Here is a 13,920-nt window from a genome sequence, read left to right as displayed (position 1 = left end):
AAACCTCCGCATTGTGTCACTATATGTGACCAAGTTTCCAGAAAAAATAATAAACTTGTAATACGGTAATTATTTTAAAAAAGTGTTCTCAGAAATGAGCTATCAACTGTGAAGATCCATGGCTTTCAAGCCAAATGATCAATCTTATGACCATATTCATGGCGTAGTTTGTTCAAATGATCACATATTGTGCACAAGGGTGCATCTTGGAATTCCAAACAATGTTGCCTAAGGGAGATTTCATTTTCATTGCACGGAAAATTCATTTTCCATTTTCCCAGTGCCCGAAATGAATTTTTTTGTGAAGGACCTACCATATATTTGTTGCAAAATTGGACCAAATCAATTTTATAAAATACTAGGCCATATTTAATGCACAATTGACAAAATGGTTGGGTTTCAAAAGTTTTGATCCACCTCTGGTGAAAAAGACAAATTCCCGCCGATTCAGTTGGAAGCGGGTCAAATTTGAACTGCAGCTGCCTCATAGTTTACTATTTATTTTTTCCAAAAATCATTTATAGTTACATAAGTACCTATTTAATCATAAATACATGGTTTGGTGGCGATACATCGAGGTTTGGGCGGTGGCCGAGACCCCCAACTCTAGAGCGCGTAAACTTGCATGTCCACCGCGTGGTCATCGCGTGACTGTGGCGTTGCCATGTGTTCTGGGCAGCCTAGGCATGTCTAGTGGGTTGGGCACTCCCCAGGTAGGTGCTAGGAAGAAAATTACAACATAACATTCTCACGAGGAGACCGATCGATGCTCAAACATGAATTAGTAGCCAAGTGTTTGATTAGCGGTATGGGAAATGTACATGGCTAATGGGCATGAGTTTTGGCTGAGGATGATCTGTTACTAACAAGACCGTCTTCACAAATTTTCATCTCAAAAGGAGGAGCCTAGGTGGTACTTGCTTTGCAAACTACCACACTGGACATAACTACAAATGTTGAAGCTCGGCTCAAAATAATGAATGGATTGATCTGGCATTTGGTGGAGGATGGTTATTTGGGCATAGGAAAGCACTGTAGAAAATGGATACTATTTGGACATGCCAAAGTGGTACTTCCTTCACAAACTGCTGCTCTGAACAGAATAGGAAAATGAATATTGTTGAGTTATTTTTGAACTAGGCAAGGAAGGTTTTTGACATATTTGATGAAGATATGATCCAAAAAAATTATGACAATTATTTGGGAATTTTTGGAATAACAGAAATATAGGTTGCTTCACAACCTATGGCAAACATTGACACATGGACATGACACATAGGCAAAACTGATGAGATGGCGCCTAGTCATCACAACCCACCACAATCTACAAGGCTATGACCATTTATATTGGTCGTTAACAACTAGAAATAAGGCAGCAGACCAGCCCTGTTTGCTTTGTGACCATTTCATGTAAGGAAATTACGACCTTTCTGACCAAAATGGTCGCAATGGTTTAGGGTTTGGAGCCCCCAGAATAGCTTTTGACCAATTGGTCTCAAATGGTCATAGATCTATGACCAATTCTTCCAGGGTCACTGACAGAAGGTCACTAGTTGACATATTTCTTGTAGTGCTTGCGGACGAGGAGCACCGGCGCGGTAAACGGCGAGGTGGAGAGATGGATGATGCCTGCCGCGAGCATGAGCGCACACTGCCGCTCCAACTCATCCTTCTGCAACTCCGGATAGCGGTAAGGGCGTACCACCACCGGCGCGGAGCCTGGCAGAAGATGTCTACGGTGATCATACGTGCGGGCGAGCGGCAGCCCCTATGGCTCGGTGAAGATGTCATCATGCTGCTGTAGGAGGCTCTCCAAGAGTGGGTGCTCAGCCGTGGCGGTGGTCGCGGTCAGCTGGAGTGGTGGCGTAGGTGCGGCACCCCCAATGCCGTCCCACTGAATGCGGCGGCCCAACCGCCAGAAGGTCATCATCAGCGCGTCGAAATCCCAGAGAATAGGACCAAGAGTGCGCAGGAAGTCGACGCCGAGGATGAAGTCGAAGCAGCCCAAGTCGATGCCGGCGCAGGTGATGGTGAAGTGCTCGCTGCCGATAGTGATGGGCACGTCGCCTGCGAGCCAGTGGCAGCGGAGACGGTCGCCATTAGCGACTGTGACCAGCAACTGCTCCCTGCCGGTTGGCTGTAATGCAAGGCGCCTCATGGTGGTCTCCGGCAGGAAATTATGTGTGGACCCTGTGTCCACGAGGGCCACCAGGCGCTCGCCCTGGATCATGACCGATAAGAGCATCGTCCGTTCATCACGGATGCCGGCCAGCGCGTGAAGGGACACCACGAGGGCGGTGGCCGGGGCGGGTGCGGGTGCCGCTGCGGGCTCCACAAGGGCTGGGGCGCCGAGGCCATCCTCCGGGGTGTCGTCCTCGGTCTCGTCCGTCGTCTCCAGGTAGAAGAGGCACGGACAGACATGGCCCGGTGCATAGGGAGCATCGCAGTTGAAGCACAAGCCCAAGCGTCGGCGTTCCAGCTGTTCCGCCTGAGTAAGGCGCCTGAACGGCCGCGTCGTTGCCGGGGTGGGCGCCAGGGCGGCTGTGGACGATGTTGGTGCTGCTGGAGACGGCCGGGGAGGTTGTTGGCCCCCACATGGCGCGGATGGTCGCGTCAGAGCCTAGGCGCGCTGCTCGAATGCCCGGGCATAGTACATGGCCGTCTGAAGGTCTTGGGGCCCCTTCACCTCGACGTCCACGCGGATGTGGTCAGGAAGGCCGCCGATGAAAAGCTCCGCCCGCTGTAAGACCGTCACACCGGGCGCGTGGCACGCCAGTGCCTGGAAGCGGTCGGCAAAATCCTGCACCGTGGAGGTGAAAGGTAGGCGGCCCAACTCAGCCAAGCGGCTCCCGCGTACCGGTGGTCCGAACCGAAGAAGGCACAGCTCACAGAAACGATCCCACGGGGGCATGCCGCCCTCGTCCTGCTCGAGGGCGTAGTACCATGTCCGAGCGGCCCCGCGGAGATGGTAGGAAGCCAGCCAAGTGCGCTTCGACGCGGGCGTGCGCTGTCCGCGGAAGAACTGGTCACATTGGTTGAGCCAGTTAAGCGGATCGTCCGAGCCGTCGTACGTGGCGAAGTCGATCTTGGCGAACCGGGGCGGCTGCTGGTGTGGCACGCCCTGGCCCATTGCCTCGGTGGTGCGGAGGGCTGATGACGGTGCTCGGTCCATGGTGGAAGGGTCGGCGTAGTTCCCTGTGGCGCCCGACGCCTCGGGCTACAACGGGAACCCTGAGGGCGGACGGGCCTCCAGGTAAGCCGACGGCGGCCCGTGTAGCCAGCCGGGGAGTGGCGACAGTGACGAAGGGAAGCGGACCTCCTGGATCGGAAGGCCGCTCGGCGAGGACCGGCCCAGGCTAGGGCTGGGCTGGGGCGATGGTGGCGCCTGCACCGTGGCCGCCGGAAGGGACGACGCGGCGGGGGACGGCGCGGCCCAGGTTGGCCACTGCGGTCCCGTGGTGGCGGCGATCGGCGCGGTTGCCGTCGCGATCGGCGGCGGCCACTGTGGCCAAGGCGGCGTTGCGATCGCCGGAGGGGGAAGCGCCGGGAAGCCTCCGGTGATGGCCCCCGGTACCGAGTACCACGGCAGCGCCTGCTGGCCCGCCGGCACAGCTGGATGGAGCGGTGGAGGCGGCCCGTATGGACTCGCCAAGTAGAGACGGATGCCCTGGACCGCGGCGACCAGGTCGTTGAGCACGCCGGCCATGGCCTCCGGTGTAAACTATTGCGGCTGAGGGGGAGGTGACGGCGGCGTGTGTTGGGCGGGAGCTGGTGGCAGCCCGTGGCCCGGCGCGGTGCCGGGCGCCGGGAAGATCGGCGCCGAGATCGATGCCGTGGCGCCCGCCGAGAGCGAGGCCGTGACGCCCGGCGCGGAAGCGGTGGCGGTGGTGGAGTTAGCGGCGGCGGCGGTGGTGGAGTTGACGGGCAGCGGCGGCGGTGGCGGCGGTGGCGGAATTGGAGGCGGCGAAGACATGGTCGAAACCCGGGTACCTGATACCAAATTGGTAGGACTAGGGTTCCTACCGACTCGGCTCATTAGGTTGTAGGGGTAGGACAGCGAGGATTGAGGCCGAGGGCAGCGGCTCCGGCGTGTTGGCGCCGTCGCGAGGGAGGAGAAGGGCGGCGGCGGCTAGGGTTCGGCGCGGCTAGGGTTCCGGCTCCTCTGGAGCCGGGCAATATGATAGAACTATCTTTATTGCTTAATCTCAAAAGGTATCTTACAATCTAATATTTATAACCTCAAAACGACTAGCCTAAGATAACTTGTGGGCCAAGCCCCTAATTTACTGCCCAGCGGGCCTCCTCCGGTTGTATTGTAAACCGGTCATAACAGTGGCCCTGATGGATGGGCCCGTACTCTCATAAGCATAGTTAACCTTTAGCCATAGATCACTAGTGTTTTTTGAAATCAAAAGTCAATTTCGTAGTAGTTTTTTGGAACGATAGCTCGAATTGTGGTAGTTTTATGCCATTTACTCTGCTGTCTATAGTCCCCCCAGAATAGATGATTAGAAAAGCAGAGAGAGAAAGAGAGAGAACCAAACATTCACTTATGCTATCTCTGTATAACTCTCATTCAAATTCAAATGGTACTGACTGACTGACAGTGAGAAGTTTGATCCATGAATCACCTATACTCTTTGTTTCTCATAGTACAAAAAAAATCCAAAAAGAACTATATCAAGAAGAGGGTCAGGTCAGCTTGCTCTTGGATGATTAAGCCTTAATCAACCATTCAGTCACACTGGGGATGCAAATTGCAATGCCAGGATGCTGCAGAGCAGCAGCAGCAGCAGCATCACAAGCATTAGTGGAGAGGAGGTGCTCCTGCCGGAGCCGCTGCAGACGAGCCGGCTGTCGCGGTACGAGCACACCGATTGCTTCCTGGAACAACAGAATGCACAAGATCAAACGGTTAGCAGGAGCAAAGATTCATTCAAGTGTCTGTCATTCAAAGATAAGTGCCATGTAAACTGGCACAAACTTATCAAATCAGAATGGCATTATATATCAACAAATTGCTTGTGTGTGTGAGATGATTGCTATGGTGTCATTCAATCTGTGGACAGCTTGCAGATTATGTGAAGAATCGGATGCTTTGACCACACATAAGGTCTTGAGAGACATTTCAGAGAGAGATGATAATTAAGGGCGTGAGAGCAGTACGTACATGTTGCTGGAGCAGAAGGTGATGGTGTAGTCGGGCGACTGGGCGCAGGTGAAGATGGAGGAGGGGTCGTCGTAGGCGTAGCTGTAGGCGGCGGGGCACGCCGCCTTGAACTTCTTCGAGTAGAAGGTCGGCTGGCAGGCCACCGGGTTGGCGTACTGCCCGCGGCAACAGTACTGGTCGGTCCCGAACACGTCGCACGCGCTCCGGCACGCCACCACCTTCCCCCCGTCGCCCTTCACGGCCAGCTCCGAAGGGCAGCCCTGGCGCAGATCGCCGTCGCACCCCGCCGGCGCGCAGCCCGTCCAGTTGGCGCTCGTCGGGGTCGGGGTCACCACCACGGGGAGGTTGAAGCCGTCCACCAGGCTCACGTCATAGTAGTCGGTCGCCGCCAGCGTGAACTCCGCCAGCGTCGCCGGAGCGGCCCCCGACGCCGATTCGCACTGCAGCGACGTCCCGCACCCGCCCGTCTCGCACGTGCCGTTGCCAGCCGAGTCGAAGTCGCAGCCGGTGCGGCCCCACACGCGGCCCGACCACCCCACGGGGGCGGTGAAGACAACCGACTCGCCAGAGCGGAGCGCGTAGCCACCGCCCCCGAAGCTCTCGCCCGGCGTCACCGCCGGCCACACCTCCGTCTTGCACTGGTTGATGAGCGTGAACTCCCGGGCCGACTCCGCGCGCCTCGTTGCCCCTGTCATCACAACAATGAAAAAGAACGTTTTTTGGTTCAGTCAACACTACTCCAGCGTCTACTAGCAATCTGATAAATGAACTGGTCTTCAGACAAGCAATCTATGGCATTGGCAATGTGTGTCAGGTCAGGGCTTGCAAGTTTCCACTTATGTTGAGTATGTCCTGACAACATTTGAAACAAGGTCTGCACTACATTTGAAACAGAGTGCAAGGCAATCTGAATAGATGGACACCAACTGGCCGGTGATGATTCCAAAGCATGCCATTCTATTCTAGCAGTCAGAAAACCTGACACAATCTCATCCCAGCAAGAGTACGTAGAAAGCAAGAGGAGAAGATGAAGAAATTTGATTGTGAAGAGTGGTACCTGAGAAGAAGAAGATGAGAAACAGAGGCAGAAGCAGGGCCCTCCACCTCCTCGGCCCTGGGGACCTACCCATTGCAGATTCACTAGTTGCAGCAACAACAGTTAATAATCTCTGCTGCCGTGTATGGGTGTATATATATAGGTAGGTAAAATATACTACTGATAGCAACACAGCAGATGAGATAATTTTTTAGAGTAAGTAAACACAAAGAGAGAATACGTGAGAGGGAGGTTCAGGTGAGGCATGCGAGGAATGGACAAACCTTGCTTGCCATGGCCTCCTTCCTTGCTTCCTCCTCAGATTCTCCAGCCAGCCAGGCAGAACCGCCTTTTCCTGTGTTCCAAGACTTGGGAACATGGCACTTGTGTCCATTCCTGGGAACACAATGCAGAGACATGATTCCCTCCTGCTTCAAGCAACAACACACCTTCAGGAATCAGGACCAACATAAAACATCTCAAGCTAGCTACACAACTGCCAGACAGGACTGAACCGCGGGCACCGACATATCCGATAAGCAAGTTCCAAGCAATGCAGGAGGCAATATCAGACATCGTTGGATCATCTTGCTGACATGCTAAGCTTGGAGGTCATACAAAGATTATTATTACACCAAGCGTACCGTCAACAGACCGGACCGTAATGTATCAACAGTTGTTACACTAAGGAGATGCTGCTTTGCAGAACAATGCTTTATTACCATCATCACACCACAAGATGAGAACTAGCCAATGGATTAACACTATCACACCATCACATATGTGAGTGGGGATGCCCTGGGCAGAACAAGAATCTGCTTGCACTGGTGACTGCAGTCAGTCTCCGAGAGAGGAGCTTGAGCGTCGGGAACCCATCAGTCGTCTCCCAGCTTGACCTTGTAATGCTGAGCGAGTTTAGTGATTTCCCCGTTGTTCACGAGGTTCTCGAGCATGTCGTACTTATTGCTGTTTGCTACCAGGGTTTCCTGCTGCTGCGACGCCAGCTCCTTCTCCTCTTCCAATTGATTCTGAAACAAAAAAGAAGAACAAAGTTTAATGAAATTATGGCTCGGATGCAAAAGATACAAAGGTTTAAAGCAACTGTATCACATTTTAAAGAACAGCGTCATCATCAAAATTCTCAAAATATGCTTGACATCTCCTGTTCCCTGAGCAAGTGTTTTTCTCATTTTAGACAAGTAAAGCAGAAAGATTTGCAGCTTTTCTCAGTAGTGGGCAACTGGGCATACAAGTATGGAAATGATAAGAACAATATAAAAAACTAAAGAAATAACCACTTCACCTTGATGAGTGCCATATTTTCTGCTTCTTGCCTCCTCATAAGGCCCTTGAGCTTATTCATCCCGTCATACCCCGGATCTCCTTGCTTTACCCAGCTGAACTCAATCTTCAAGCCAGGCTTCCTAGGGCGGTCCGGAAACATCTCGGGCTTTGCAAAGACAGCCCTCACGGGCCTGGGCATCCCACCGATCATGAAAGGGAAGTTGTTCATCAGGTCCACAGCAGCCTGGGCCTGCGACACGTTGTCCACCTCCACCAACGCAGCGGCGGGGATCTCGTACTCGATCGTGTAGTTCTCGATGAACTCCGTGCTGACGACGTTGGCGCACTGGGCGAGAGACGCCTTGATGACCTGGCTGGTGACCAGAGGGGAGAGTTGGTCGATGTATATCGTCCTCTTGACCCTCGCCTCGAAATCAGCGTACTCCTTCTCAGCCTGTTTTTCGTCCTTGTCAGCCTGTTGTTCGTCCTTCATATCATGTTCGTCCTTCTGAGCCAGTTCATCGGTAGTCGCCATAGGAGCGAAGCGCGAGCTCTGCCAGAAATAACAATACGCAGCAGCAGTCACTGGAAATGGCTAAGATCTCCTCGGAATAATTAAGAATGAGCACTGCAAAAGGTTATAAACAGAGCTGGCAAACAACAAAGATTTATAAACAGAGCTGGCAAACAACAAAAACAACATCTTCTAAAGGGTTATCATCTGAATAAGAACAAGCATTCTGCAGCAAAAGCGTCTACAGGTTTTACACTTGTAAAATTATCAAACATCAAAGATAACTACTCCCTCCATTCCTAAATATAAGTCCTTTTAGAGTGTAGATTCACTTATTTTGCTATCTACACTCTAAAAGGACTTAAATTTAGGAACCGAGGGAGCATTAACTAACAGCAGGGGAGGGTTGTTCATCTAACTCCTGGATGTAAGGGTAGGGATATGGCTCCAAAAAATTTCATGGCTTCATCAAGAAACAGGGGCCGGCATGCGGGTTCAGTTTAGGATTTCCTCGAACAAGCCTTTTTTGATGAAAGGGCAGCTGCCAAAATTTCCACTAGTAGAAACCTACAAATTGCCTCAAACAGAACAAGCAACCACCCCAAATGCAACTATCTACTCAAGCATCGGGAGGGGAAGTTATAAAGGAAAAGCGCATGCAAAAGTTCATCAACATGGCTCGGCACATGACTCAGATCAAACAAGCCAAGATAAAATCCTGCGCTATCTACTGTAGCTAACAAGCCGTTCCTCACAGACACAGCAACTGCAGGGGCGGCGGATCTAGACGGCGTGTGCCCACGAGCCGTGAGGTCCAGCGGGATTTCTATTCAACTTAATCGCGGGATGAAGATGGGGAAACCTCTACCTCGAAACCCAATGGGCGGGCGGGGCGAAGACGGCGGAGCGCGGTGTCCAGACGAGGAAAAACGGGGCCTTCGGCGGCGCCGGCGGCGGCACGCGTGGGAGGCGGGGGCGGCGCGGGGCGTGGGATTGGGGCGGCGGGGAGTGGGGCTGAGGCGTCGGCGGGCGGCCCCGGCGGGACTGAGCCGTCGGTCGGCGGCGACGGGTAAGTCACGGCACGGCGGCGGCGGCGGCGGCGGCGGCCAGACGAGAGACTGCGGCGTTTCTAACCTGTCCGGAAAAAGGTGTGGACTTTTAGGGCCCGTTTGCGTTTGGGACGACGGGATAGGACAACACAGAAATAGAAATATCCCAAGAATTGCAAGAAATTAAATGTCATGTCTGCCTGCCCGCACGTCAAGTTTTTATTAAAAGAAACGTTAATACACTTACCAAACCAATACCATTAAAATCGTTATTATTGTATATATTTTAAAATTGTACACATTTTTATTTTAACTTTACATTGTTTTTTCCTAAACTTGGTCAAACTTTGTAGATTTTAACTTGGTCAAAGTAATGCACGGAGTGAATAAGAGCGGACATCGCCAAATGTCCACGGAGACGTCCGCCGTGTTCAAACGTGTATGTGGAAATGCCTGATTTGGTTTTTTCTATCTATACCAGGACTGCTCAAAACAGTCAAAGATAAAATAGCATAACTCTTAAGCATTTGAAAGATAAATATTTCAAGGCAACAGTAATTCAAATTTAAATACTAAATTACAAAAAAAAAATTGATGCTCCAAAAATATTGTTTTAAGAAGCGTTCTGAAGCATCGATTTTGTTTTATTTGCCCTAGACATCCATGAATGTAATTCAATCACGAAATTTGCACGCACATCGATGCTTGCCTAGAAAATTGAACTTTTCTCACAAAAACACTTCCGTAAGAATATTTCCTTCTTACTTTCAAGAATTTACTATGAACTCAGCGATGATTAATATGGATCGGAGGGAGTATGAACATTTATTTTTGTTGTCTAATGTTTTTTTAATAAAAAATTAAAGGTAGTATATTAAATAGCACAAACCTTTAAAAATAGCCTTACAAAAATTAGAAATATATCCAAATCCTTCGAGTGTCGGAGGTCTTCTTCCTCCTGCATCCATCGACGGCACGCCGTGAACAAAGCTCGTTATCTCCTCCGCGCCTCCTTCTCAGTAAAGTAAACTTAGGGTGTGTTTGGTTCGGGAATGAAGTAGAATGTAAGGTCATGGTTCCATTCCACTGAAACGGATTGGTTCCGTTCCGGTGTTTGATGAAGGAAATTAGGAGGAACGGAATGGTTCCATCTCAGCGTTTGGTTGGGATAGCATGAAATGTTTTTTTTTCACATAATGCATTTGGTTTATCTCAAATCTTTGCATAGAAATGGTGGGATTTTCACATACGTATATACATGGTCACAATTATATCTCTTTACATCTTATCAATTTCTGTCAAGTACATGTAAAAAATTGGTCAAAAGACAAAATTGACTCAATCAGGGAGGAAAAGCACTGACAAATATGCACACATTTTTAGCATCAAATTATTCAAATTTTCAGCGGCCATTTCATTTGTATTTGCACTTCTGCAGCACCATCAATTGATATAATCTCAAAAGGATCTACGGTTCATACAGGAAAAAAATTCTTACTGTTTTCTATTCACATGAAGAGTTTGCCATGTTGAGTTTGGCATGAACGCATCCGGCAGAAATCTACAGGCATGAACAAAAAAAATCTCACTGCAAGCATCAGGAACATGTTGAGTTTGGCATGAACGCATCTTAGTTAATTTTGCGTTCAGTTCAAGCAAAGATACTGAACGCATCCATCAATACTGAACGCCGTCTGCTCCTTTCCTCTCTGGCCGCTGCCGCTGCCCAGGCAAGCTGATGCTGCCGCCGCTCAGGTGTGGCTGCCGTTGGCTGGCTTCCTCAGGGCATCGACAGTGTGCTTTGCTTTCACCGGATCTACCTTCTCCTTCGAAGGTGGATGTCTTTTTGCTTTCACCCCTTCAAAGAACTCCTTCACGTGGGTCCGCACGATCGTATCGGTTTCCTTCTCGGTCCTCTCGTACGGTAACTTCTCTAGAGGCTTGAGAGATGGACCGTATCTGTATTGCCTCCCGCCTCTGGTTGTGCTGCTGGACGTCGGAGCAGACAGCGAGGCTGCGGCGTCTGTCTTCTTTCGTGCTTGCTTACGAGGCGGAGGAGAAGGACTACGACACGCCGGAGCAGCCGGGGCGGCGGCGGGTCTCTTCCGCCCTTGCTGGCGAGGCGGAGAAGGAGGAGGCTGCTGGCTGCTCGGGAGCGCCGGCGCAGGCGGAGAAGGAGGCAGAGTGCCGCCACACGCCGGAGAAGGAGGCGAAGTGCCGCCACGCGTGCCCTGATCGTCACTTGCCGGAGGAGGAGGCGGTGGAGGAGGCGGAGTGCCCTGACTCACCGGAGGAGGAGGAGGAGGTGGAGGCGTCCAGTTCGGAAGGTTGATGAGCTCCTTCCGCCATAGGCATGGAGTCTTCAGAGCAGAACCCAGCCTAGTCTCCCCTTCACCGGTAGGGTGGTCAAGCAGGAGATCCTCAAATCCCTCCGTTATTTCATCCACCATCACCTTAGCATATCCTTCTGGAATCGGCTGGCAGTGATAAGTTGTGCCGGGTCCACTAGGATAAACAGAGCCAACAGCCGCCTTGACCTTCAAATTCATCCATCGCGCCATAATGTGGCAATTTTGAGACTCTGTGATAGCATCCACGGGATAGCTGGCAGGAGCCGTCAAGACATGCTCCGGCTGAAGCAGCTCGGTGGAAGCCACGCTGCTTCTCCGCTGAGATGGCGGGGTAGCTTCGGGGGAAGCTTCGGCAGGTCGTTTGTTGCGATCTGCTGCTTCTCGTTCCTCTTCTCGTTCTCTAGCCCCATTACCCTTTCGTGCAGCGCCACCAGTTGGCCCTGCTCCAGTTTCTTCCTCCTCTCGTGGGTTTTGTAACCCCCTGCGTCTGGAAAACCAACCTTCCACGAAATGGAGCCTGACGTGCCTCGTGTCCGTCCAGGGTGCTCAGGATTCCCGAGGGCCATTGTGAGCTCGTCCTTCTCCCTGTCTGGAATGAATGTCCCTCGCTGCGCTGCATCGATATAGTGCCGAAGGTGCTTGACTGGTATTTTCAGTTGCTCGTCCGTCCAATGGAACTTCCCTGATACAGGGTCCAAGGTTCCGTCAGCCCCGAAGAACCAAGTCCGGCAACGGTCTGGCCAGTACATTGTCTTTGGTTCGATCCCTTTTTCAAGCAGATCATTCTCAGTCTTGGACCACTTAGGCCGGGCTTTGAGGTAGCCACCTGACCCCGTGCGATGGTGAAGCTTCTTCTTCGCAGCATTTAGCTTGTTTGTCGCCGACATCTTCTTACTCTTTTCCGATGTCTTGTGGGCCACAAATGCGGGCTAGTGATCTTTGATCTTCTCATATTTGCCGATGAATTCTGGTGTCTTTTCTTTGTCGACAAACTTGTTCAGCTCTTTCCTCCACCTCCTGAATAGGGTTGCCATCTTCTTAAGAGCACAAGACTTGATTAATTGCTCTTTAACTGGCTTCTCAGGATCCTCCTCTGGCGGTAGGGTGAAATTTACCTTCAGTTGAGTCCAAAGATCTTCTTTCTGCATATCATTGACATAAGACACCTCAGGGTCTTCCTCCTTAGGCTTATACCATTGTTGGATGCTGATCGGTATCTTGTCCCTAACAAGAACCCCGCACTGAGCAGAAAATGCGCGCTTTGTCCGGATAGGTTCAATCGGTTCGCCGTCGGGCGCGATTTCTATGATCTCAACCTTTTCATCCGAGCTCAACTTTTTCTTCGGGCCTCGTCTCCTTACCGAAGTTGTGCTCGATCCGGAGCATACAATAGAAGCAGTACAGTTGTCGACACAGATTTCTCCTCGAAAATTGCTGAAACCCTTCAACTGGATCCAGAGCCAAAATCTATGAAAGAGTGCCTCAAGCGCTCAGATTGGCCTAAATGGAAGGAAGCGATTGAGGCAGAATTACACTCGCTTAAAAAAAGAGAGGTATTTTCTAAAATAATGCCTACTCCTTATAAAGTGCGAGACGGGCGGGTGCGGGACGTCGCTGCAGTGCACGTCGGCGTCGGGGGCCGCTCTGACGACGCTGGCGGAGTTCACGCTGGCGTCGACTGACTACTACGACGTGAGCCTGGTGGACGGCTTCAACCTTCCCATGGTGGTGACCCCGACCCCGACGAGCGCCAACTGGACGGGCTGCGTGCCCGGCGGGGTGCGATGGCGACCTGCGCCGCGGCTGCCCGTCGGAGCTGGCCGTGAAGGGCGATGAGGGGAAGGTGGTGGTGCCCATCTATTCAGATTGCCTTGCACTCTGTTTCGAATGTAGTGCAGACCTTGTTTCGAATGTTGTCAGGACATCCTCAACATAAGTGGAAACTTGCAAGCCCTGACCTGACACACATTGCCAATGCCATAGATTGCTTGTCTGAAGACCAGTTCATTTATCAGATTGCTAATAGATGCTGCAGTAGTGTTAACTGAACCCAAAAACGTTCTTTTTCATTGTTGCGATGACAGGGGCAACGAGGCGCGCGGAGTCGGCCCGGGAGTTCACGCTCATCAACTAGTGCAAGACAGAGGTGTGGCCGGCGGTGACGCCGGGCGAGAGCTTCCGGGGCGGCGGGTATGCGCTCCGCGCAGGCGAGTCGGTGGTGTTCACCGCCCCCGTCGGGTGGTCGGGCCGCGTGTGGGGCCGCACCGGCTGCACCTTCGACTCGGCCGGCAACGGCACGTGCGAGACAGGCGGGTGCGGGACGTCGCTGCAGTGCGAATCGGCGTCGGGGGCCGCTCCGGCGACGCTGGCGGAGTTCACACTGGCGGCGACTGACTACTACGACGTGAGCCAGGTGGACGGCTTCAACCTCCCAGTGGTGGTGACCCCGACCCCAACCAGCGCGAACTGGACGGGCTGTGCACCCGCAGGCTGCGACGGCGACCTGCGCCGCGGCT

General features: G+C 52.2%; 3 protein-coding genes and 1 pseudogene across 3 annotated transcripts; 1 reads left to right on the top strand and 3 right to left on the bottom strand.

The window, feature by feature from the left end:
• Positions 1 to 1,768: 1,768 nt before the first annotated feature.
• On the bottom strand, positions 1,769 to 3,172 carry LOC119361546. Its single transcript, XM_037626704.1, has 2 exons — positions 2,693 to 3,172; positions 1,769 to 2,392 (listed from the first exon to the last, which is right to left on the bottom strand). Exons 1-2 carry the CDS (start codon positions 3,170 to 3,172, stop codon positions 1,769 to 1,771), a joined length of 1,104 nt encoding a protein of 367 aa, XP_037482601.1.
• A 1,388-nt stretch (positions 3,173 to 4,560) lies between these two features.
• Positions 4,561 to 6,641, bottom strand: LOC119366566 (pathogenesis-related thaumatin-like protein 3.5). Its single transcript, XM_037632324.1, has 4 exons — positions 6,491 to 6,641; positions 6,228 to 6,310; positions 5,171 to 5,858; positions 4,561 to 4,884 (listed from the first exon to the last, which is right to left on the bottom strand). Exons 1-4 carry the CDS (start codon positions 6,598 to 6,600, stop codon positions 4,740 to 4,742), a joined length of 1,026 nt encoding a protein of 341 aa, XP_037488221.1. The 5' UTR covers positions 6,601 to 6,641; the 3' UTR covers positions 4,561 to 4,739.
• A 169-nt stretch (positions 6,642 to 6,810) lies between these two features.
• Positions 6,811 to 9,116, bottom strand: LOC119366567. Its single transcript, XM_037632325.1, has 3 exons — positions 8,873 to 9,116; positions 7,510 to 8,043; positions 6,811 to 7,234 (listed from the first exon to the last, which is right to left on the bottom strand). The coding sequence occupies exons 2-3, from the start codon at positions 8,023 to 8,025 to the stop codon at positions 7,082 to 7,084; spliced, it is 669 nt and encodes a 222-aa protein (XP_037488222.1). The 5' UTR covers positions 8,026 to 8,043; positions 8,873 to 9,116; the 3' UTR covers positions 6,811 to 7,081.
• Positions 9,117 to 9,459: 343 nt separating this feature from the next.
• Positions 9,460 to 13,920, top strand: part of LOC119361545 — a 5,573-nt pseudogene continuing 1,112 nt past the window's right edge.

Source organism: Triticum dicoccoides, chromosome 2B (assembly GCF_002162155.2).
Source record: "Triticum dicoccoides isolate Atlit2015 ecotype Zavitan chromosome 2B, WEW_v2.0, whole genome shotgun sequence".
Classification (NCBI taxonomy): Eukaryota; Viridiplantae; Streptophyta; class Magnoliopsida; order Poales; family Poaceae; genus Triticum; species Triticum dicoccoides.
The sequence above is the reverse complement of the archived record's forward strand: the minus strand, read 5'-3'. Positions and strand labels throughout refer to the sequence as shown.

Coding starts and splice junctions, on each gene's coding strand:
- LOC119366567 (XM_037632325.1), bottom strand. CDS start 8,025: ATGGCGACTACCGATGAACTGGCTCAGAAGGACGAACATGATATGAAG. Junction 7,235..7,509: donor AAAATATGGCACTCATCAAG/GTGAAGTGGTTA, acceptor TTTTTGTTTCAG/AATCAATTGGAAGAGGAGAA.
- LOC119366566 (XM_037632324.1), bottom strand. CDS start 6,600: ATGGACACAAGTGCCATGTTCCCAAGTCTTGGAACACAGGAAAAGGCG. Junction 6,311..6,490: donor AGGAGGCCATGGCAAGCAAG/GTTTGTCCATTC, acceptor TGCTGCAACTAG/TGAATCTGCAATGGGTAGGT. Junction 5,859..6,227: donor TCTCATCTTCTTCTTCTCAG/GTACCACTCTTC, acceptor TTGTGATGACAG/GGGCAACGAGGCGCGCGGAG.
- LOC119361546 (XM_037626704.1), bottom strand. CDS start 3,172: ATGGACCGAGCACCGTCATCAGCCCTCCGCACCACCGAGGCAATGGGC. Junction 2,393..2,692: donor CTGACCACATCCGCGTGGAC/GTCGAGGTGAAG, acceptor TTCTACCTGGAG/ACGACGGACGAGACCGAGGA.